Below are 26112 nucleotides of genomic sequence, written 5' to 3' on the forward strand. Positions count from 1 at the left end.
AGCACATTTTACAGTATGAGCTTTCTTAGAATTTATTAGATATTGAACATTTTGTAATCCCTTAATAATATGTAAGAATGGTTTTAACTAAGAGCTGTAGGTTACAAAGAGTTCATTTTAAATCCCTTAGTACAGGGGTGTCAAACTTGATTTCATTGAGGACCGCATGGGGGGGGGGCAGGATGGGCATCGCCAGCTTGAAGTCACTCATGTCAGAGGTGCCTGTGGTGGCCCTAACGCTCTGCCAGCGAAAATGGGTTCCTGAGCTCTGTTTTTGGCTGGGATGGCGTCCTGTAACCCTCTGCAAGTGAAAACAGAGCGGTGACAGCCATACGCGGCCCTCCCAAGCTCCATTTTTGGCTGGGATGGCTTCCTGAAACCCTCTGCCAGCGAAAATGGAGCACACAAAAAATTAAATTACTTAATTTTTTTCATGATGTAAATAAATTTCCAAGCTATTCTTAAGTTTCACAAGAGTCATTTTACTACTCCAGGTATTCAATGAAAAGAATAAAGTACAATACTTGGCCTAACTTCTGCATAATAAACAAATAAACTGAAACACATTCAACATTTCACCATATTCTATGCAGAAAGCAACATCTCTTTTCAATGTTTCCTATTCTTCCATGGAACTGTTTGATGCACAGCCTTTATATACTTGACTCAACTTTGGCTTCATAACATACAGATAGTCCTCGATTTACGACCACAATTGAGTCCAAAATTTCCATTGCTAAGTAGGATATTTGTTAAGTGAATTTTGCTCCATTTTTACTATTTTTCTTGCCACAGTTACTAAGCGAATCACTGCAGTCGTTAAATAAGTGACATGGTTGATAGGTGGATCTGGCTTCCCTATTGACTTTGCTTGTCAGAAGGTCACACAAGGTGACCACATGATTTTGGGACACAAATATGAGTCAGTTGTCAAGCAAGTGAATTTTGATCATGTGACCATGGGGATACTGCAGTGTGAAAAATGGTCACAAATCACTTTTTTCAGTGTCATTGTAATTTTGAACAGCCACTAAACAAACTCTTGTAAGTTGAGGATTACCTGTATTGTGGGTTGCCTATAGAACCTGGTACAAGAAGCTTGGTGTATAAAGAAGAAATATGAGGATCTAGGAATCCTCCACAGCTTACTTTCCACAGAAGTCCTTATGTGTAGCAGATACAAAGAGGAACAATTCTGGATGACTGGACAGCCAATTTGTTACCATTTTGGGGTGTCTGGGGTCAACCTCCAAATACACACTCCTGAAAGAAGAAAAAACAACCATCTTGTTTAAAACTTAAAATTTAAAAATACACAAATTAGCATGCTGTGAATGTGGTCCCAGTAAACTTTTGCAAATGGAAAAACATATTGGGGTGGTTTTTGCAACAATTCAAAAACACTAAACTTCCAATTTAACCATATTTATGACTTGCTTTTGGCAGCTTTTTGGTTTTATTACGAGCACGAGTTAAATGAAAAATTGGATAAATGCTGATGCAATCATATGCCCCTTAGGTAGAAGAGGTCTCACAGATTAGATCAGATCAGATCAGATCAGGTTATGAGAAAGAAATCTCCCAGATCATCATGCAGTAGATCCTACATTCTTGTAGAGAAAAATCCATTTAATGCTGCATGTGAAATCCATGTTATTCATCTCTTTCTTTTATCTGAGGAAAATAAACTCTATTTCCTTTATTATATAAATTGATGAATATTTATATGAATAGTACTGGTTTAAAGTTTAGTGAGGTCTGACCCTCACAGGGATAGCTTTGCCCAAGTAACTTCCCCATTTTTTTATGCCAGATCAGGGATGGTTTGGACCAGACTGGCTGATCCAGTAACAATGGTGGCGGGTGGTTCGGAGAACCGGTAGCAAAAATCCCTGGTCCCCCCCGCCCACGCCCAGCTGAGCCGCGCAATCATCAGAACCTTTTTTTGAATTAACTGCATTAACTATAAGTTCAGCTGGCATTTCATTAATTCTCACAATGCTGCTGTTAGCAATTATTTTCCTAGGAATAATTTAATTTTACTTTTCAGAATGTCTGCTCTATTTCAGAGATCAAGCCTTAGAATCAATGGTCTCTCCAAGTTGTGCACCCGTGTGGCTGCAAGCAACCATTGCACAAGAATCTGTATTATTGAAGTAATAATACTTGATACGCTGAGATGATGCACCAGCAAAGGAAGGAGAGAGAGATAGAGAGAGACCCAGAGAAAGAGGGAGGAAGTGGACAGGAAAGCTTTTTGCCCAGCCCTTGGGAACTAGGTGGAAGCATTTAGACCTTCTGTTGACCTTCAGGCAAAGAAGGGACTCAGCTGTAGCAGGCAGAGGGTTAAATTCTTGCCCAGGACTTAGGCTGAAGCCAATGCTGCAATAGGTCAATAATGTAAATTTAATCCCACAAAGATGTCAAAGCAAGTAGTTCAAAGATTGGCGCCAGACTATTACAATATATTAAGAAAATTGAAAAGTGACAGGAAGTCTTAAGTTATTATGGCTTCATGGCATAAATGAATTAGCTGAAATGAAGAAAAATTCTAAATGCCTCCCTGAGCAGGTTCACTAAATATTTTCTTACATTGAAACTGGAGATGTAGTATGCCTTCAAGTGTAGAAATCAAAATTTGTTATGATTTTGCTGATGGAAAGGTGTGGAATTCATGGCAGATTGAGTATCTGAATAGACACTCAGTCAAAAAGCCCATCTTTTTGCACCCCAAGCAAATTATGAAGAATTCCAGAAGGCAATGGGATAAATCACTCAAGAACAGAATCAAAACTAATAGGAAAGTCTGAGCTGCAGCCGATGATGTTGTCTCATATAGACCATTCAAAAAAGTTAGATGGACATTAAGTCATCTTGCAATGAAAGAATGAATTAGAAATTACAAACCACTAGTTCAATATTTCTCAAAGGAAGTTGAGGATGGGAATGATCTTGCAGCCAAGTACTGTTTGACAATATCCATAATGGTCTCTTTTTTAATGGAGCTACATGTGCCGCTTGAAATTTTTGAGCTTGCTAAGGCCAAGATATGGAAGCTGAAAGCACAATATTTGGGATACTTTGCTTGCTTCAGCCCTGAAGTGATTTTTTTTTTTTGCAAGTATGGTAACCAAAATAAATAATGATAACATGCCACAGTATTAAACCATCTGGCAGGCAGATTCCCAGATGGTAAAGTGGATTGCACTTGAAATATTAATCTTGCAACAAGATAGTATTTTTGGCAATGAAGAAATCCAGTATCTGGTTTGTAGGTACTCAAACATTCTCATAAAACAAATTTCATAAAACAAATCTCTGCTATAAGAAAGATTTACAGTAAGTAGCAAAAATAAATATAATGAAAAAGATTTAGGTATTAAACTGCAACCTGGCTTAGCTTTCACACTGAAGCCTGTAATATGGCACACAGATTTAGTAATCAAAAAAGAAATGTGCACTTTGTATAATTGATGATATAGGTCACAATATAAGTGATTGATTTTACAATGCAATTTTTAAAAATTTCCTGTACAATGAAACTTTAACTTGCTTGTACCCAGAAATTATTATCTATTTCAGTCACTTTTTAACATTGTTTTGTTTTGTATGTGTATTGTACACATACCATAGTATAATTATTGTTTTCATTTGGATAAAATATGTAAGTTCTCATTTGTTAAATAATTTTGAAATTTACATTTTATACATGTAAAGTATATGATGTGCTTTTTAAAAAAAGTACTTTAGCAAGGACAAAGGAACCACAAAATGCACAGTGATGGTGACTTAAATCATTTTGTATCCAAACTCATGCCTAAGCTTACTCACAGCATTTTGTAGTCCACAAAATAAACTGACAACAAAAAAACTAAAATGAAGTAATTTTTTTCCTGTTTCTCACCCCAAACATTGAATCAGGCTCTGTTAAAGTTACATATGGAAGTTCACATTAGTGAGAGAAGGAAATTTTTCTTTTGTGTTGCTGAATTCTCTATTTTGGAAAGAGAACTATGAGAAAGAATTTCAAAAATTGGAAACAACAACATGTTCCAACAAATGCAATGATTATAAAAAAGGTGCTAGAATATGTAGAATTAGACAAGTTAACGATGGAATTAAAGGACAGAGGAGAAACAGTATATTATGAGACATGGTGGTATAATTGGCTGGAAAAGAAGTCTAAAATTAATGTATAGCCAATGTTAAGAGAAGATAATATAACAAAAAAAATATTTAATGTGTAGTAGATAGGTATATAGTGTATATATTATATAAATAAGTACTTAAGTAATAAGAATGCGTATGTACACAATTTGCCGGAGGATAATGTTGAAATTATGAAAAATTCCGATAATGGAAAGCTATAAAAATGTAGTTATGATTTTAAAGGTGAAAAATGTTGAATAATTTTTTTTTTAAAAAGAGAAAGAATTTGTTTTTTGAAAAAATTGAGACCTTGGAAAATGATAGTTAATGATTCAGATTACAAATGAAAGTTCTTTCAAAGTTTTTTCCTTTAAAAGCTGGTCTTCTAAGAGAGCACACAAAACCATGGCCCCTCTGGTCCATGGAACCCGTCCCTGGTGCCCAAATGATTGGAGGCCACTGCTTTAGAAGAAGCACTGTATTTTCTCTTCAGTGAAAATTATTTGAAATTTTCGGTCTTATTCAAAGCTTGACAAGAATTTTCTTTGTTGTGTTCTGTGTTGTTTGCTTTTTTTGCAAATTCCCTTCTGTTCTTCTTTATATAGCATATATTAGAGTAACTATAATAAACATACTGGACTGAAATATAGCAAGCATTTTGCCTGCTAGTTTGAACAGAGTTTTACTTGTAAACAATGAAACCACCTAGAATTTCTTATCTTCCAACCTGTTTTCATGCAGATCACTAGCAGCAGAGCAAGATTTTCTGGTAAACAGGTGTGTCCATAATGATGGAAAGATACACCAAAGCCAAAGCACAGGATGATACTGGGAGAAGCAGCCTTTATCTTCCCCAAAGGAACTCTCGCAAATTGCTATAATTATTTATGAACGTAGTCCAAGAACACGGAACACTTCCATCCAATGGTTTATCCTCTTTCAATGTTTCATTTATAATTCCATCTTTTCCACTATAATTTTCTTCAATTATATAATTCTTAAATCTCAAAGATCCACAAGCATTCTTGGAAACAGCAGTTTCAGTCAATATTACCGGTAGTTAAGGGCTATGTGAGAAAAAAGTTTTTTATTCTTATAATTTCACATTTTTAAAATTGCCCAAATTCTCAATGACTCTGAGCAAGATACCAACTGAAAACCAAAGAAACAGAATAACAGTAGTCAACAGAAAAGCAAGGTGGTCACTCTGCTGGAACAGAGACATAAGAACCCCTCACAAAAAGAACCTAAATCTTGTCCTAGACTTAAGTCTGGGGGAAAAGCCTGTTTCCTGGGTCTCATCAGATGACATTGTTTAATGAACAGGACCCAGAGCATGCTGACTCCATTTAATCTTGTAGGATGGGCAGAAACCAGTGGGGGTTCAGGCGAACTAGTAGCGGCAGTGGCGGGAGGCTCTGCCCACCCACCCGGATGTCATCAAATATGGTCTGTGCATGCGCAAAAGCTTCTGCGCATGTGCGGACGTGGTAGCAAAGCAAACTGGTAGCAAAGGTAAGTGAAACTCACCCCTAGCAGAAACAAAAACAGTGAGAGAGGGATGGTCCCTCAAATAACTAACCTAATGCCATACAGAGCTTTGCAGGTGATAACTAGACTTTAAATTACACTCAGATGTCTATCAGTAACAAGTGTAGGTTGCACTTGTAGGTTGTTGTGATAATTTTCGCACTATGTAACTTACACACAGAATAATACTTCTGAGAACAAAGACAATGAATATAATTTAATAGTTTGTCCAAGATATATGGTAATGCATGCCTGTAAATAAGAATGAAAGGCAGAGGAATGACAACCTGTATGTTTGTATTTATAATTATTCTGGGAGATCTAAACAAGGCAAACTTTAGGAAAGAGCTACCAAAATACTTTCAGCATGTCAATTGTCCCACTAGAGGCAAGAATACTCTAGACCATTGCTACACAACACTAAAAGATGCTTATCGGTCTTTACCATGAGCAGCTGTGGGACACTCTGATCATTGCATGATTCATCTTGTACCTGCTTACAGGCAAAGACTTAAAACCACAAAACCAACAATTAAATCAATGAAGACCTGGACTGAGGAGACAAAGTTAAAACTACAGCCCTGCCTTGACTGCACTGATTGGAATGTTTTTGAAAGTACCTCTGCAGACTTAGATGAACTCACAGAGACTGTAACATCATATGCAAACTTCTGTGAAGACCTATGTGTACCCACTAGGAACATGCGAATATACAGTAACAACAAACCTTGGTTCACAGCTAAACTTAAGCAGCTACATTGTTCCAAAGAGGAAGCCTACAGAAAAGGTGATAAAATCAGGTACAATCAGGCCAGAAATGTATTAACAAGGGAGATCAGAGCAGCAAAAAGAAGCTACTCTGAAAAGCTACAAAATCATTTTCAACAAATAAACCAGCAAACATGTTGAAAACTTAAAAATATCACCAGCCACAGCAAACCTCCTTCCCAGGCTGAAGAAAATCAGCAACTGGCAGATGACCTGAATGAGTTTTAAAAGGAAACTACAGCCACCTATCTCCACAACCCCCATCTCAGACACACAACAGCCAAGTCTCCTACAACTGACTCCATCCCATTGGGTTCCCAACCCCTAGTGATCACAGAAAAGGAAGTGCAAGACCTATTTCACAGACAAAAGCCAGGAAAAGCTCCAGGCCCAGACAAGATAACTCCTTCTTACTTAAAAGTCTGTGCTGACCAATTGGCCCCCATCTTCACCCATATCTTCAATAAATCACTAGAGATGTGCTATGTTCCTTCTTGCTTCAAATGTTCTATTATCATCCCAGTGCCGAAGAAGCCCACCATCAAGGAACTGAATGACTACATACCAATTACTCTAACATCTGTAGTCATGAAAACCTTTGAAAGGCTAGTGCTGTCCCACTTGAGAACCATCACGGATCCACTGTTAGACCCCTTGTAATTTGCATACCGAGCAAATAGATCAACAGATGATGCTGTTAATATGGCTCTGCACTACATCTTACAACATCTTGAATCTCCAAAGACCTATGCAAGGGTCATCTTTGTAGACTTCAGTTCAGCATTCAATACCATCATTCCAGACATTCTTCTAACTAAGCTAAACCAGCTACAGGTACCGGAACAGACTTGTAAGTGGATCATATGCTTCCTAACAAACAGGAAGCAACAGGTGAAGCTAAGCAGAATCACATCAGATACCTGTACAATCAGCACAGTGCCCCCCCAAGGCTGTGTACTCTCCCCACTTCTCTCTGTATACCAATGACTGCATCTCTAATGATCCATCTGCTTGCTTATTTGTAGCCTATGACTATCATTAAGTGTTGTAAATGTTGCACCTTGATGAAGGTATCTTTTCTTTTACGTACACTGAGAGCATATGCACCAATCACACTTGGTCAATAAAAAACTCTATTCTATTCTATTCTATCTGTTAAACTACTGAAGTTTGCAGATGACACAACAGTGATTGGTCTCCTTCGAGACAATAATGAATCCGTATACAGATGGAAGTTTGAACAACTAGCCTCGTGGTGCGACCGGAACAATCTGGAACTGAACACACTCAAAACCGTAGAAATGGTGGTAGACTTTAGGAGAAACTCTTCCATACTTCCACCTCTTACAATACTAGACAACACAGTATCAACAGTAGAGACCTTCAAATTTCTAGGTTCTACCATATCGCAAGATCTAAAATTGACACCTAACATCAAAAACGTCATCAAAAAAGCACAACAAAGAATATTCTTTCTGTGCCAACTCATAAAGCTCAAACTGCTCAAGGTGCTGCTGATATAGTTCTACAGAGGAATAATTGAATCTGTCATCTGCACCTCTATAACTGTCTGGTTTGGTTCTGAAACCCAACAAGACAGACACAGACTTCAATGGATAATTAGAACTGTGGAAAAAACAACTGCTACCAACCTGCCTTCCACTGAGGACCTGTATACTGCATCAGTTAAAAAGAGGGCTGTGAAAATACTTACAGATACCTCACATCCTGGACATAAACTGTTTCAACTCCTACCCTTAAAACAACGATATAGAGCACTGCACACCAGAACAACTAGACACAAGAACAGTTTCTTCCCAAACGCCACCACTCTGCTAAACAAATAATTCCCTCAACACTGTCAAACTATTTACTAAAACTGCACTACTATTAATCTTCTCATTGTTCCCATCACCCGTTTCCTTCCACTTATGACTGTATGACTGTAACTTTGTTGCTTGTATCCTTATGATTTATATTGATATTGATTGTTTCCTGATTGCTTATTTGTACCCAATGACTTTCATTAAGAGTTGTACCTTAGAATTCTTGATGAACGTATCTTTTCTTTTATGTACACTGAGAGCATATGCACCAAGACAAATTCTTTGTGTGTCCAATCACACTTGGCTAATAAAAAATTCTATTCTATTCTATTCTATTCTATTCTATTCTATTCTATTCTATTCTATTCTATTCTATTCTATTCTATTCTATTCTATTCTATTCTATTCTAATACACCTTCCTCCTCTCATTTTCCTGCACAACAACAACCCGGCTAAGGTGGGACTTGAACTCACAGTCTCTTGCTTTCTAGTCTGTTGCCTTAACCACTAGATGAAAGTGACTCTCGGGCTTCTGGGTGGCGCCATCTTTCTCGCTGGGTGCCAATTTATGGCACTCCGCATTGAATACCGTAAAAGCCGGATTTAACAACTGATCCCGGCTTCATTTCTCTCTCTGGTTGAAAGAGAGAGACAGAGCAAGGGGGAGGAATTGGGTAGATTCCCCTAGGGGCTTTGTTTTTGTAATACAAAGTCCTGAACGGTCGAATCCCCTTATTTACCCCTCCCCCACCTCCAGTATTCTCTGCGCTCCTGAAAAAGCAGGAAAAGAGGAAGATGTCCACTTCTGCTAGCAATTGATTTTTTTTGTGGATACGAAAAGCAGGCGGAACGAATGTGAGGAGCAATTATTGGTTTGCAAGTATTTTTGATTTTCTGACTTCCTCCCCCCCTTCAGTTTCGTTTTAGAGAAACTGAAAGCAGAGCGATACATCAAAGGGAGCTTTGCTGTTGAATCGAAACTGAATGGAGATTTTATCTTATTGTGTTTGACTGTGGACTGTTGGATTATATTACGCTGTTTAAGTACGTTACAAGGGGATTCTCAGCAGGAATTTTGTTATGGAGGTTCTTTCAGAAGAATGGGTTCGGGACGTTATACAGGACTACACAGAAAGAATGTATTTAATTATACAAAAAAACAATTTGAAAAAAAATGGGGACGTTTTGGATGAGAGTTTGGAGCAAATTAACCAGTGCAATTATTCGGAAAATGGAATGGAGGATATACAAATAAAAGTGGATAAATATGAAGATTTGATCGTGAAGAAACAAGGTGATCTAAAGAAGTTTTCTTTAAATAGTTTGGATGAGCTGCCTGAATTTGTGCTACAGGAGATTGTCCTCAAATGGAAAAGACTCACAAGCTTAATGTTTCCCAAGAGTTCTCTTTTGGACTGATGGAATATACGGCAGTAATTTTGGATTTCTGGACATAAGGAATTACTAGGAAATATTGTGATTGACTTTTAAAAGGAGCAACGAAGGAAAGACAGAGATTAATGCACCAAAAAAATGGCAAGAGACAATAGTATTATTTTTGAAACAAGGTTTTTAAAATATTAATAGACAAAAATATTTGTGTCCCGAAAGAATTATATGGTTATATGGTTATAGAAGCTATAAGGAGATATTCTCTGAATTGGATTGGATTTTACGTTTAGCTGGTTTTAAATATTTTAGGATTAATTTGTTCTACTGATTTATATATTTTATTATTGTTTATTGTTAATTTTTTGAAGGATTTGGTTATGTAAGGAGGAAGTCAGAGCTAGAGAGGGAGAATTGGTATAATAGTTTTGGGAAAAAAATTTTTTTTTTAGCATATGTTTGTTTTATTTTTAACTATACCTTGTGTTTGTTCCGGGAAGCCAGGGGGGGAGGGGGAGGGGGTTTGTGAAGGGAAAGGGGTTGGGGGGAAAGGGGGAAAAAATTTTTTGTAAAACTTTTTGAATAAAAAAAAAAAAAGAAAGTGACTCTCATATATGACTCTATATGACCTGCCAGTAAACGTGTTTTTTCCTCTCCTTTCCTACACAAAAGGTGATAGGGAGGGGACAAAATTCTACTCAGAATAAAAAAAATAGTTTTGTTCTCTATCTCTCATCTTTCTGATTTGCAGATTATTAAATAGGAAAACAAAACCAAGACAAGTCAGACTTCTTTTTTTAAAAATTTGAATTTATATCCCGCCCTTCTCTGAAGACTCAGGGCGGCTTACATTGTGTAAGGGAATAATCTCATCCATTTGTATTTTATATACAAAGTCAACTTGTATTGCCCACCCAACAATCTGGGTCCTCATTTTACCTACCTTATAAAGGATGGAAGGCTGAGTCAACCTTGGGCCTGGTGGGACTCGAACCTGCAGTAATTGTAATTGCAGGCAGCTGTGTTAATAACAGACTGCATTAGCCTGTTGAGCCACAAGAGGCCCTTGTGGCTTGAACATGTGGGAACTTTTCAATTCTGGAAATGGGATAGAAAACCTTCCCATTCCAACACTCCACAGAAGCATGTTGGAGGCATCCTCATAAGTGGATGTCATATCTCACTCACTCAAAAAATGATTATCATGGTGATGGTGATCAAGGACAATCACAGAATAATCATTTATGAAAAACCATTTATGTATACCGTATTTTTCAGACTATAAGATACACTGGTGTATAAGATGCACCAAGATTTTGAAGAGGTAAGTAAGAAAAAAAAAGGTTTTTGCCCTCCCCAGGACCACTCTGTAGGCCTCCCAAACCCTCTGCACACTGCATTTTTTGCAAAAACGGGTCCTTTTTTCACAAAAATGGGATGAGCGGGGCAGGGCTTCGGGAGGCCAAAAATGGCTGTATTTGGTGTATGAGACACACCAACATTTCCATCCTCTTTTAGGGAGGAAAAACTGCATCTTATACTCCGAAAAATCCAATATACCTCTATCTTGAAGTTTGAAGGTTCTGCACAGTATCCTAGCTGTTCCCAGGACTGCACTCTTCTGCACAGAGAGATCTGATGTTGTTCCTGAGATCTATTGGAGCCACTCTCTCAACTTAACAGTTACAGCCCAGAGGTGGTATTCAGCAGGTTCTGACCAGTTCTGGAGAACCGGAAGTGGAAATTTTGAGTAGTTCGGAGAACCGGTAAATACCACCTCTGAATGGCCCCACCCCCATCTATTCTCTGCCTCCTGAATCCCAGCTGATTGGGAGGAAATGGGAATTTTGCAATAACCTTCCCCTTGAGTGGGGAGGGAATAGAGATTTTACAGTATCCTTCCCCTACCATGCCCACCAAGCCATGCCACACCCAAGCCATGCCCACAGAACCGACAATAAAAAAATTCGAATCCCACCACTGTTACAGCCCCAACTGCTCCTACCACCACTTTGGCCTTTACTTTTTACATCCTCTCTAGCTCCTGTTACATTTCCAGCTTCTCATACTCTTTCCAAATGTTGCTGTTTGTTGGCACTGCTATATCTACCACCACCATTGTCTTCTGGCCCTTGTGTATTATCACATCTGGTTGATTGGCTAGCCCCTTCTCATTTTACACCCTGCCAATAATGTGTTGGAGTGTCTCTGAGGCCTTTCTTCATAGTTTGCCCCCTGGGTCCTGTCTGGTATGGTAGACACCTCCCCCCCACTTCTATGGCTCCGGTGTTTAATGTCATGTGTAGGGAACCAAAAAGTCCAAATTAGAGTTCAAAAGCACTACAGGTTTATACCTTCACAAGAATCTGATCAAGTGAAATTGATGCCAGATAAGAATCAACAGGCTTCAAGGGGGGCTGGACCTAGGTCTTTTATGGAGACGTTGCAACTCCAAAATGATGATGTGTTTGACCCCACCCTCAAGCTCAGCCTGGTCATTTTTACACTTAGCGCCTGTTCTTCTACTGCTATGATCAGTAGCTAAGAGCTGTCTTTTTAGTCCAGCCCTTTCCAACCACTGGTAGGATTTTCCAATGCCTGTTACCTCAACCATCTGTCAATGGTATATCTCATTCAGGATCTTATCTTGCAACGAATTTCCTTTGTATGATCTTCCTTCCCTGTTTGCTGCTATCCCAGTCATTCTCTTAGCAGTTCATCTCTGAGTGTCATTTGATTGATTCATACCTGATTGCTCAGTGTTTTGTCCAGGACAATGGATTTAACACTAACAGACCCTGTCTACTCTCTTTTCGGTTGGTGTACAGTCTCTAAGTTTGGACATGAGGTGAAATCTCTGAACATTGTGAAACACTTCCAAGTCTTCATATCACAACTTCCATGTTGTTCTTTGGCCAGCTCACTATACTGGCAGGGAATCTGATGACTGGCAGGGCATATATGTTGATGGTGTGGATTTTGTTCTTATCACTGAGCTGGCTCTTTAGGACCTGTCTTATCTGTTCTTGGATGTTGTTGTTTTATTTGCCTCCTCATCAAGTTTCCCATATGACTCTGGGATACCAAGGCACTTGTAGTTGGTCTCTATGTCTGCTATGTGGCCTTGTGGTACTTTCACCCCATCAGTCTTAACTACTTTTTGTTTCTTGACTAGCATCCGGTCACACTTCTCCAGTCCAAATGACATCCTGATGTTTTCACTGTATATCCATATTGGGTAAATCAGTGAACCGATGTCTTGTTCGCTCTTAGCACACAATTTGATATCATTCATATAGAGGATGTGGCTGATGGTAGTTCCACTCTTTTAACGTGTATCCATAGCCAGTCCTTAAATATTTAAAACGACAAATCATCTTAAAAAAAAAAAAGTGAGGCAGGAAACTCAAGTTGCTAAATGCCACTAAACATGCTGGTATCCATAAGCACTTGCATTTTAGGATTTGAGTGCACTAGCAAGAATAGGATCCATTCCATCAGTTTATGTACATTTTCTCTATTTCTTCTCCCTCTAAAGTTGGGAAATGACTGGCAGAAAAAAGCAGAAGTTGCTCATGATGTACATGCTTCTATGCAACTCTGCATAAATGATTTTGGCTGCAAAATACAAGGCAGAAAATGTCATCTCCATTTCCTTGATGATGCTATCTGTTCAACTGTGTCCGATTCTTGGCAATTCTATGGATGAGCTCTCTTTTCTCTCACCTTGAAGGGCTTCTTTCAGTTTGTTTAATGTTCTGGCTGGTGTCGGCTTTTATAACGTCTAGCCACTGTGTTTTTTGGTAGTCTCGTTTTCTTTTTTCACAGAATATTCTGAGCATAATGCTTTTTCCAGTGAGTTTAAGCACATATGGCCAAAATAAGTAAGGTGGGATTTTGTGATTTTGCCTTCCAGTGTCTGATTTTATACGGTTCGGTACTTGCTTATTTGTCACCTATGTTGTCCAATGAATTTGTAGAAGCCCTCTCTAATATCACCGTTTGAATGTTGATTTCCTTCTGTCCTGTGAACCGCTTCATGGTCCAAAATTCGTAACTCTAAGTAGATATAAAAGTCTGTAGATATTCTCAGTCATCCAGGACATAGTTGTCCCAAAGGTGCTTTTTCAACTGGACCTCCTTGGTGTTTTTTTTAATTTGAATACGTTTCGCTTTTCATCCAAGAAGCTTCTTCAGCTCAGATAGGATAGTGGGGAATGGAAGGATTTATATTTATATTCCTTGCACACAGCTGGTCATTTGCATCCCTTTAGAGGGTCGTTAAAGCACTTGGAGGTTTATCTGTGTCCTCAAGGTCACAGGAACAGGAATCAGGAGCACTACTCAGGTGACCCTGAGGACACAGATAAACCTCCAAGTACTTCAAGGACCCTCTTAAGGGATGTAAATGACCAGCTGTCTGCAAGGCATATCCTTCCATTCCCTTCTATCCACTCAGAGCTGAAGAAGCTTCTTGGATGAGAAGCGAAATGTCTTCAAAGAAAATAAATCCAAAGAAGTCCAGTTGCCTCCTGAAAAAGCACCTTTGGAACGTCTAGGTAGATATGGGAAACACAATAATGCAGACTAATCAGCATTTAGTTAACAGACTAATGTCCTTGTTTTTCTGTACTCTATTTATGCTCACCATTGCTGTGCGATTCATTGCAATTGGATGGTTTATTTTTGGACTGCATTCACTGTTTCTAATCAATCTGCATTCCTAGGAAAAGAGATTTCTTACAGGCATTCAGTCTCTTCATCATCAATTGTTATTTTGATAGTTTCATTCCTCACAGTGATTATAAGATTGGGAATTTTTTATGTTCAGGAAGAGGCCAAATTTCTCACTCTTTTCTTTAATCCTTTTGATCTGCTGTTTTAGAACTTCTTTAGTTTCCAAAAGGAGAGCCGAGTCATCATCCTACTGAAGATTGTTGATGGTCCTTTCCCCAATCTTTATGCTGATTTTTGATTCTTCAAGTTCCAGCTTCCTCATGATCACTTTGGCATATAGGTTGAATAAAAAGGGTGGAAGAATCAACCTTACTGCACTCTTTTCTTTATCTTGAACCAAGATAAAGTGGCTTCATTTCCTGACAGTTAGAACAATTAATAAGTGGAACAACTTGCCTGCAGAAGTTGTGAATTCTCCAACACTGGAAATTTTTAAGAAAATGTTGGATAACCATTTGTCTGAAATGGTATAGGGTTTCCTGCCTGGGCAGGGGGTTGGACTAGAACAGGGGTCTCCAACCTTGGTCCCTTTAAGATTTGTGGACTTCAACTCCCAGAGTCCCTTAGCCAGCAAAGCTGGCTAAGGGACTCTGGGAGTTGAAGTCCACAAGTCTTAAAGGGATCAAGATTGGAGACCCCTGGACTAGAAGACCTCCAAGGTCCCTTCCAACTCTGTTATTATGATTATGATTATATGCACAGTGACTTCCGGATTTGTATGCAGCAACTGCAGCAACTTAACGAGATGTGTTGACATTCCCAGGTCTTCTACAGCTCTCCATGGCTTTTTATGATACACATTTAAACGTTTTCTTGTAAAAGCAAATGTAGATGTTCTTCTGATATTTTGATATTTGATATTTTTCTATGATCCAGCACAGATTTACTACATGGTCACCAGAACCATGATCCCTTCTGAAGACACCTTGAACACCTGGTAATTTCCTTTCAATGATGCGCACCGTGTGTACCTTATGATTCTTGACGAATGTATCTTTTCTTTTATGTATGCACCAAGACAAATTCCTTGTGTGTCCAATCGCACTTAGCCAATAAAGAATTCTATTCTATTCTATTCAAATATTGTTGTATGATCTTAAGAAGAATCTTGATAATCTGAAGTCTGAAGGATGAGTGCAATTGTGCAGTAATTGAAGCAATTCTTTTCCACCAAGGAATGAACTATGACTATTTCCAAGCCTGTGGCTATTTCTGGCCCAAGTCTGTGATGATTGTGGGTGGTACAGGCCTTGGCAATTCTGCGGGCATATCAGTAGCTGAGACACTTTTGTTTGGCAATTGACTCACTGCCCATGTCTTCTGGAAGGATGGCTTCCAGGTTCTATTTCTGTCTCCTTTTCCTCATAATCTTGAGAAGGCTGGGCCTCTTTGTTGTTCTTCTGTATATTCTTGCCATCTGTTCTTGACACCTTATTGATCAGATATTTCTGCCCCTCGCTTGTTTTTGATGATGCTTTTATGAGCAGTAAATGGTATTTGTATCTTTTTTGAGTTACACAAATGCATTCCTGGCGTGGCCCTTCATGTAGCCCTTGTTTATGCTGGTCCCTTGTTTATGCTGATCCCTTGTTTATGCTGGTCCCAGTAAACTTCATTGTCTTTCTTTGCTGCTCTTTGAAAATGTGCTTTCAATCTCCTTGCTTCCTCCTGTTTGCCTGCTGTTTTGCCTGCTTTTCTTTGCCAGTTCCTTAAACCCTAAAAACAGAATTTATTTCAAAAGAAGCAATCAACATCAGAACTTACCCACAATCCTTGAGAATGTAAGAGGCCATTTTCAGAATTTCTTTGATGATGCTCATCCCATCAATGCCTCCATCCAGGGCACCAAGGTCTTCAAAGCTATAAACCAAAGACACGTCTAAAAACCAAGCCATATCCTGGCTTTATAGAGAACAGAAAATTCAAAAGATATTGCAAAGGCAAACATGTCATTAGATTTGGTCACTAGGAATAAGAATGGAAATTCCTGGTACTGAATTTTTACTGGAAAACCTAGGGGCTTTCCAGCAGATTATTCTGGAGATGATAATCATTTATTGTGTTACTGAGACCACCGTCAACAAAAGCGTTCATAGAAAAAAATTACAACAATACCATATTTCAATTTTAACAAAACTAATGTGTCTAGTTTATCCCTACTCTTTTATACAGAAGTGATATAGGGCAGGGGTCCCCAACCCCTGGGTGGTGGCTTGCACGAATGGAGCTTCATGTACGCACTCATTCGCCACTTCCATGGTCTTGTTCCCGAATCGGCCACAGGCCAGTAGTGGTCCACAGCCCAGAGGTTGTGTCTAATTTATCTGTATTCTTTTATATGGAAGTGCTATAGGGCAGGGGTATCCAACCCCTGGGCAGTGGCCCACTACTGGGCTGCGGCATGTTTGGAACTGGGATGTGGATGTGGTGGGTAAGCGCATGCGTGAAGCTCCATTTGTGCTGGTAGTGGGCATGCATGCCCATCACTCATACAAATGGAGCTGCACATGCTCACCTGCTGCCCATTGTTGTGACCTAGGCCCAAGTAGTTATTACCAGATACAATCAGTCCTAAACAAACATATTTTATTAGAACAGCTGAGAATTACTTCATTCTCAGATTAGTCCAAATTAATTCCAAAACAAATCCTTCAGAAAAAGTCCTTCGGCCTGTTTGTCTTCTTTGGCACCCTGCCAAAGGGTGTTTTTTTTCTTGGCAAAGCCCCATGAAGTTCAGAAACAAGAGATGCCAACTAGAAACAAATGTAGCAATATTGCTTTCCTACAAAGAGCCCAAGAGCCATTGCTGCTCTTTTAAGCCTTATGGGAGGGGCAATCATCTCCTGGCCTTACTCTTGAGTTGTCCTTCTTGCTTTAGCTGCTCTTGCCTTCTGGCAGCTCTTCGCATGCGCCTCCTGTTCCTCTGCCTCACTGCTGTCTGCTCCGGAGTCCACACATCGCTCCCAGATGGCCCTGGCCCCATCTCTGCCTTTGACACAGAACCCTTGTCCGGGCCTTCCCCTGACTCCAGGACTGGCCCATTGTCTTCCCCAGCATCCTCACTATCCGACTCTGCCGCCAGCTCTGCAGACTGCTGATGGATGACAACACCCATGCAGAACCATCCTCTCTGTCCCCCCCCGCCAGTCTACAAAGCTGGAAAGGTTGGGGAACGCTGCTGCAGGTGACTTTCTATTAGGTAAGGTAGGCATGATAAAAAAGGTCCATTAATTTAAATACCCTGTACTTATCTTTGAAACACATCAAAAATAGTGTTGGTCTGATTTTTCCAGTAAAAGAGATGAGCAAGTCATAAATGCTTTTCTCCAAACTTAGTATTTTGCTCTAGGTGTGGGACTAAATAAGAACAGGACTTATAGGGACTGACTAAAGAGAGATAAGCTGAAATCTATTATTTGTATAATATTACAAAGAAAGTGTTATAAAGTCCTTTGATAAATTATTTACAGTGGCAATAACAGCAGATCCATTAGCCACCCAAAATCCTGGAATGCTTTGTTCAACCTAATAGTTAACTGAATGGTTAACTGAAATATTCCTAGTCTCCTAGAATCTGAAATACTTTTTTCAGTCCTAAGTCTCCATGTTAATAGATTTTAGAAAGAGCCCAAAGGACAGCAAAGGACACTCATAAAGGAAATCTCACTTCGTTTTTCTAACAGCAGACATAAGATGCCTGGATTATGATTGTGATATCAAAGGAAAGTTTTTTTTAAGAAAAAGAAAATCTTTCTATGTAATTTTCTCCTTACAGATTCTCTTAGCCATGGTATAAAAATCCAATTATCTACATGGAACCTAAAATCAGGAGGAGTCTGGTAGCACTATTTCAGATTAACCAATTTTATCAAAAAGCATAAGCTTTTATTGAACTTTCTGACAGTTAGCCTGAAAAAATGCGCGGGTTATTGAGGGAGCGGTTCGAAGCTCCCACGTAACACCTATCCTGCGCAGACTGCACTGGCTACCTGTTGTTTTCCGGGTGCACTTCAAGGTATTGGTTACCACCTTTAAAGCGCTCCATGGCTTAGGACCGGGCTACTTACGGGACTGTCTACTGCCGGCCTCTATCTCCCAGCGTCCGGTGCGTTCCCACAGAGAGGAACTCCTCAGGGTGCCATCAGCCAAACAATGTCGACTGGCGGCCCCCAGGGGGAGGGCCTTCTCTGTGGGGGCTCCTATCCTGTGGAACGAGCGTCCCCTCGGGCTTCGACAACTAACTGACCTTAGGACCTTTCGCCGCGAACTTAAAACCTATTTATTTCGTATGGCTGGATTGGCCTGATTTTAAATTCTAAATTTTAAATTTTAATTGTGGGTTTTAAATTTCTGTAATTTTTTATGGGGTGTAATGTTATTTTAAATTTCTGGCGAATTTGAATCAGTTTTTTAAGGGTTGTTTTAATTATGATGTATGTTTCTGTTTGTATTTTATCTGCCTGTTCACCGCCCTGAGTCCTTCGGGAGAAGGGCGGTATACAAATTAAAACATCATCATCATCATCATCATCATCATCATCATCATCATCATCATTATTATTATTATTATTATTAAAATGCTTCAGATTCTTTCTGATTTTTGGCTAAAATTGACTAATACAACTCTCCTTCTACAATGTCTATATGTAACCTATTCTTCCTCCCATGCAGAAAATAATGTTGTCAGAGGTAACGAAAACATATCTGAATTCAGATTTGGGAGAGATTGCTGTTGCTATTATTTCCTTAATAATTGTAAAAGATTGTAATAATGCCAGGGCTTTCAACATCAGAGTCTTTGGCTTTAAAACTGCAGCAAAGAAAAAAACAATACACAATGTGGAAAATGAAGAAAAGATGGATATACCAGATAATTTCTGCTGCCAAGTCACTCATATCTTCGTGAAAAATGTAAGGTGGATTACTGATGATAGTATCTACCAAACCCCAAGGCTGAAGGCATTCCCAAGGACCTACAATGATGAAAGCATTAAAATGCTTTTTAAACATTCAAAGTAGCAGGCAAGCATTTATTCCTTTATTTTAAAAACTTCACAGATGGCCATGAAAAAGAACTTTTAATATTCTTTTGAATTTCAAGTAATCCGATTCTGAGCATAATCTTTGTGAGAGTCTATTTCAAAAGCTGGAATCCAATAAGAAAAAAAACTGTGACAGGATTATTTTCACGTATCATATAATAAATCATACTGAAAAGAAATACCTATTCAAAAGAAAATTGCAGAATATATTGGGACAGCTCTAGTTGGTTGAATTGAAAAGAGATTATATGGAAAGTATATTAATTTTACAAATACAGGTAATCCCCAGGTTACAAGCGTTCCCTTAATGAACGCTCAAAGTTACGTGATAAGTACCCCTTAGCGTTTACAAACAAGTCCTGACATTACAAATCTTGCAGCACCATGGCAGTTGTTTGCCTTTACGAATAACTGCAGAAGCTCTGCAACATTTGTCCTGCATGTTGCTGGCTGAAATGGAGCTTCTGAGGGGTGGATCCACCCCTCTGATGCTCCGTTGACATCCTCACCTGGCATGTTGCCGGCTGAAGTTCGATGAATGCCGAACTTCATTTCGGCTGGCAACATGCCGGGCGAGGCCTCTGGATGCCCAGAGGGGCAGATCTGCTTTAGGCTTTATGTTTTCCAAAGGATAACACCAGGTAAAATGGGAATGGGACTTTCCAGAAATTAGGGGTGGATTGAAAAGGCCCTCTGTTATCTACTTAGAACAGGGGTCCCCAATCCCCAGGCTGCGGTCCACTACCAGGCCGTGGCCTATTGGCAACTGGGCTGTGCAAGCACATGTGCACGCGTGCTGGCCTGCTGCTCATGCAAGTTGAGCTGTGCACACACCCATAGACATACCCATACCCATGCCCATACCCTCTCCCCCATCCAAGCCACAAAGGTTGGGGACTGCTGACTTAGAAGGAGGAGTTGGGTGGCTAAGAAGTATGAAATATAAATAGATACATAGATGATAGATAGATAGATAGATAGATAGATAGATAGATAGATAGATAGATAGATAGATAGATAAAGAATTAATTAATTAATTAATTTCAGGAATTTCTTAATGCACATGTAAATTGATGTGGCAGATGATATTCCTCAAGTATATCATTCCAAAATTATGGAGGACTTTTAATTTAAGTGGTAGATTTGTGCAAATCACTCAACAATCAATTCAAATAGTTGAGCCACAGATTTATTTTGAGTGGTTGAGTGTGTGCATGTATCCAAAAATCGATTATATTGATGTATTGATTTAAAGACACTCCACTGAATATATTTATTTGACTAAGATTCAGTTTGAAGGTTTGATTCAATCCAATTGTTATTCAACTGGATCTCTGATTTGAAGTTGCATTAAAGACCCCACTTCTTCCTGATGTGCATCTTGTTCTGTTTCCTCCCATCTTCGTCAATTCTGACATCCATTTTAATGTTAATATTGTTTTAAAGTTTTAATGTTATCTTATTTTTATTGATCGTTAGCCACCTAGATTTTTCTCTAGGTGATATGGGTTGCATATAAGTTAAATCAATAAAGAAATAAACAAACAGTTGTTGACAAATGGTATTTGTTCATATGCCAATGGTGTCCCTTTTGAAATTGAAGGACTGTGCATCTCTAGTAGTAAGCATTTACACTTGGGTATGCATTCAGAAATGAATTAGAGGCCAGAGAAGCTATTTATACATCACTGACAAGTTAAATTCCCAGTGCTTAATCTCATTTACCAGCCTAATGTTTCTGTTCTGAGCCCAGCACAATTCCATTTTACACTTACTAAATCGGGTGTCGGCAACCAGTGGCTCTGGAGCCACATGTGACTCTTTCAGCCCTCTGCTGTGGCTCCCGACACCACTGCTTTTGCCACCTCCATGGCTTGCCCACTGCTCTCACAGTGCCTCGTGCACAGCACAGTGAAATTTAGTGCATTTCACAATGGGGGAGACGGGGTCCCTTCCTCTGCCTGGAGCCCATTACAACGGGGAGCCACAATGAGATTCTGCCCCACTTGCCCCTGGCAACAGCAGCAGAGTTGTTGGCTTGCTCTCCCTTCCTGGATGTCAGTTGCTTGTCCTGCAGACCCTGCAGACCACCTGTGTTGTGATGCCCCGCTTCCCTGCTGGCCAGATGGCCTTTGGCTCTCTGCCAACCAGGTGATCATCGGCATACTGCTCATAGGCTGGTCGGCCTGCGGACCACCACAGCACCAGTTCAGGGGATCCTTTCCCCCCCCACAGGTATGGCAAAGTCATGTGAGGTTTGACAGTGGCATGGGTGAGGCCAGTATCTCAGGGTGGAGACATGGCCACATCAACAAAGGCCGGAAGTAGCCACCTGCCATTTCCTGCTGTAGTCTGTCCAGCAGGGAGTCCCAGAGAGAGAGGGGGGATGGAAAGGAGAGGGAGGAGAAAGAGAGGAGAGAGAGGGGGAGAGAGACAGAGAAGGAGAAAGGAGAGACAGAGAGAAGGAAAAAAGAGAGAGGAGAGACAGAGGAGAGAAAGAGAGGAGAGAGATCAAGAGGGGAGAGAGACGGAGGAGAGAGAAGGGAAAAAGGAAAGAGAGGAGAGAGAAGGAGAGAGAGACAGACAGAGAAGGAGAGAGGAGAGAGAGTGGGAGAGAGAAAGAGAGAGAGAGGAGAGAGAAAGGAGAAAGAAGGGAAAAAGGAGAGAGAGACAGAGACAGAGAAGGAGAGAGAGAGGGCGGGGTGAACAACACACCCGAGGGCGGGCAAGGCAAGGGGTGGCTGGGAGAGGAGGGGTGAAGTGTGGCTGGGTGTGGCAAATAATTTAACAACTGGTTCTCTGCCCTAATGACTGGCTGGATAGGTGTGGCTGGGGTGTGTGTGTCATGTGACTGGGTGAAAGTCAGTGACGTTGAGTTGGCCATGCCCACCCAGTCACACCAGTTGTTTAATTATTGGCTCCTGGTGTTTTCTGTGGGAAATGAGTCCGGATGACTCTTCGAGTGTTTAAGGTTGCAGTCCGCTGTACTAAATTGCACGTAATAACTTCCCACACTATATTTCCCTTCTTTAACAATTTACAATGCACACAAAAAATGTGCAGCCTGACCTTGTAGTAGAAGTTATCATTTAAAACCAAATTATGAGCATATACTGGGGAATAAAACATGGGAGATTCAGAAGCCATCATTTCATTTTGCAGTCATTGTGTGATTAAGTAGATTAAAGGCCTTTCCAGCTTTCTTGTATGTTCTTGCAAGAGAATGTTCTTCCCTCAAGCCTTTTACAATGGACAATTAAAAATATGAAGAGAACTTACATGAAGATATATCATGGTGAAAGATATGGATTCTTTCCTGAAGTTGTAACCTATAGAGAGAAGATTTGACATAATACCTTTGATTTACATGCATGTCACTTATCACTTATGATTAGTTTTAACAGTTGTCTCACTCATAGTAAATTAACATTTTTGATTGCATAATAACTCATACTGAATCAAAACACAACAACCTGAGGTTGCTGCAACCCATCAATTATGTACATTTATTATGCAACAAATGTTGCACACATTACTGCAATCCCTGTTTTGAAACATTTGCTCAATTCCTTTCTTGTATGCAATACCTCTGATGTTAGTCTTAGTATCAGATACTCATTTCTTTCCTTACTATATAAAATGATGGCAGACAACAATGAAAAAAGTCTAGAAATCAAAAGTCTAGAGAGGCATCTTTGTGTTGTGGATGTTTTGTGTGTGTGAGTGTATCTACCTATATCAAGGGAATTAGATTTATTCTTAATCACCTCCAAACAATCCAAACATTCTACTGTAGCTTTAGAATCATGCAGGCCTCAGTTTACCTGCCCTGAAAATTTGCATAGCCGCACTGTGCAGGAACACAAAGGCCTTTCTATAATTCCAAAGCGTCAAACTCAACTTTTCCTGAGATTTTTTTCTATTTGTAACCTGCCGATTTTTTTTTTTCACAAATAACTCAACCATCTAATCCTGATGAAAGACACGTCCGCTTTAAGAAATTGCACATAGGAGCTATGTGCACATCCCATCTTTCTCAAACCATCTTTCTGCCTTCCAAGCTGATGTACGACATTACTCCAGTGTAACTATAAATTTAAGATTGGAATTATCGATGCTGGTGCAGGGCTATGCCAGAATTGCAGAATATGTTTGATTTGGATTGTTGAAAAAAAAAATCATGTGAGGCCTTTGCTCAGATCATTCCACCACTCTCCCGGGGTTATTGTGACCGTATTCAGCTCACCGAGGGAGCAAACATGTTTGGCAGATGATTTTTATTGATTTTACTCTTTTACAGAAAAACAGGGAGAAAACTGTTCTTGGGACCTGCAAAGCACATGCTATGTTTATTTTCTTCTATGAAGTCAACAAGGTCTTTATATGACTAAAAGTACAGCAAATTGCACTACAAAAAAAAAGGGAAAAGGTCTACTGGGAAAATTATCCATTTTCCATCTTATCTGTGGATTCTTGAATAGGGCATAGGGAACATTGACAGAGAAGCATCAAGAAACCTTCCAAAAGACTGAAGGTCTTAGAGCTGAGGTCATGGACAGAGAGATAGAAGAACATGACACAATGACTCAAGCCTGACAAGAAGAGTTCTTATACTTAGGAGCTCAAAAATAAATCACAGGGCCTTATGCAGAGGTGGGGTGCTGCTGATTTGGACCGGTTTGGGCAAACCAGTAGTTCTGACCACCGGCTGGGCCCGCCCACATGCTCCCAGCGCTATCCCATCCTATATATCTCACTCTCTGGCTTGCTCACCTCGCCCACGCAGCCCAGCTGATTTCTGCACCTCACACACTCTACTCACTGCGGCTGCCCGAGAAGATGTGCTGGAAGCCGCACACATTAAATCACCGTGTGTTTGAAGCCCAGCGCAAGCGCGGAAGGCGCATGTGCTCATATTTTCGGTTCTGCACTAGGCGAACTAGTTGTTAAATTATGTGAAGCCCACCTCTGTCTTTACTGTTGTTTATGAAGAGCAGTTGCAGACTAAGGACGATGATTCTGCACAGGAAAGGTTTCTACCTGTTTTCTCAACTGGAAGCAATGACAGGTGGTCATCTTAATCACAAGTCCCTTCTGAGAAAGACTGAAGCAACAATCTGTTTTTCAGAAGCTGTCAAAAGAAGTATGCTGTCTTTCTGTGGCATACTTTCAGAAGGTTACAGAAAGGCTCTCAAGATGTTCTAAGGCCACAGACAAATATTCCTTTCTAGAAGTCGATATGGGAATGCATGACATAACCAGACACACTCTTGAAGATACTGTAAGGGACTATAATGCACTGAAAGAAATGGAACACAAATGATGTTTTCTTCACTTTTTTTGATTGAGGAACGTGGCCAAGGAAAAGAGAAAATACTGGAAATGAACACATGGATATACAGTTGGTGCCAATGGGAATTGTTTCAATTCTCTTGTAAAGACACTTTTCTAAAATGAGGATCTTCTAACAAACGTGGGTTACACTTGAAAAGAATTGGGAAGAATGTGTTCAAAAGGCACCTGGCAAATCTGATTTAAATTGGATCCAATGGGGGCCAGAAAATAGAATCTAGACACTAAGTGGGTACATAGGATGGTTGATTAAGTGCTATCAAGTTGGTGATGGCTGTTATAAAATCCTAGATAGATTTTCTTCTTCTTGACCAGGTCTTTAACCTGGTCTTCCAACAGTGCACCCATTGCCACTGTAAATCAGTCAACCCACATTTTTTCTGGTCATTTTCTTCTCTTTCCTTCCAAACGTGACCCAATATAACCTTCTATTTTACCTCATTTCATGATTAGTTAGTAGCCTGTCCATGAGGCATGGATAATCTAGTATCAGATATGCCATGGAATTAAACTGTGGTTAGCTGATGATCACTAGCCTCCCTCACATGGACTTCGATATATATAATCAGCTTAGTCTTGTTTTGTGTAACATACATATAATCTTAAAATATTAAACTGCTGAATGGTATGTAAAAGGATATATAAAACCAGTTTCTTAACCTCTGAAAATATGGAGGTTAAATTTATAGATCAGGGAGACCAGTTGTAAGCCTCCCTTATTTCTTCTGAGATCTCTAGAGGGTCAGGCTGAGTCATTTATATGATAAAACCTCCAAAATAAAACTCAGGTTATAGTAGCTTTAGGATGATTTAAATTTTCTTGATTCACAGGGTAAATGGTTGTCTAAGAGGATACCTATTCCTAATGATGTTAGAAGGGTTTTGTTCTTGTCCCAATGCTTCTATGTCCAGGATTCCTTCAGACACTCATATGTCAAATATCCATGATAAATTTATTAATATCCTTTTACATGCTGTCATTATTGTTCTAGTGGCATATTCTCAAATAGGCTGAGGAGGCTGTTGTGAAAACCCTACTGTCTTCTCAATCCTTTAAATATCAATAAAACAAAAACTAACATTTACTTTAAAAAAGCATGGAATATAAATGGCAGTTAAATGGGGAATTTATTGAACAAGTTAATTTATTTGCTCATTTAGGAGTGTTTTTTTAACCAACCCATGTTGTGAGTAAATCATTTAAAAAGAAATTCGGCAAGGGCCAAGGCAAGCACTAAAATATTATATATACTATTTAATTATAATTAGATATCTTGAGCCCCTGAAAGTATTCAGGCCAAAAATAGTTCCGATGTTG

At 39.6% G+C, this 26112-nt stretch overlaps 1 protein-coding gene across 6 annotated transcripts in view; it reads right to left on the reverse strand.

Annotated features, from left to right (window-relative positions):
* The window catches only part of HEMK1 (HemK methyltransferase family member 1), a 179874-nt gene that overhangs the window by 122595 nt on the left and 31167 nt on the right, over positions 1–26112 (reverse strand). For 5 of the 6 annotated variants that reach the window (XM_058174005.1, XM_058174006.1, XM_058174004.1 and 2 more), the window contains 4 exons: positions 22722–22771; positions 19268–19373; positions 16165–16260; positions 1150–1263 (listed from right to left, as the gene is read on the reverse strand). In XM_058174005.1, the coding sequence (XP_058029988.1) occupies positions 1150–1263; positions 16165–16260; positions 19268–19373; positions 22722–22771 (366 nt within the window). Of the gene's footprint in view, positions 1–1060; positions 1264–16164; positions 16261–19267; positions 19374–22721; positions 22772–26112 lie in introns of all 6 variants that reach the window. The other variant, XR_009153962.1, reaches the window with a different exon arrangement.

Source organism: Ahaetulla prasina, chromosome 2 (genome assembly GCF_028640845.1).
Source record: "Ahaetulla prasina isolate Xishuangbanna chromosome 2, ASM2864084v1, whole genome shotgun sequence".
In the NCBI taxonomy this organism is placed as follows: Eukaryota; Metazoa; Chordata; class Lepidosauria; order Squamata; family Colubridae; genus Ahaetulla; species Ahaetulla prasina.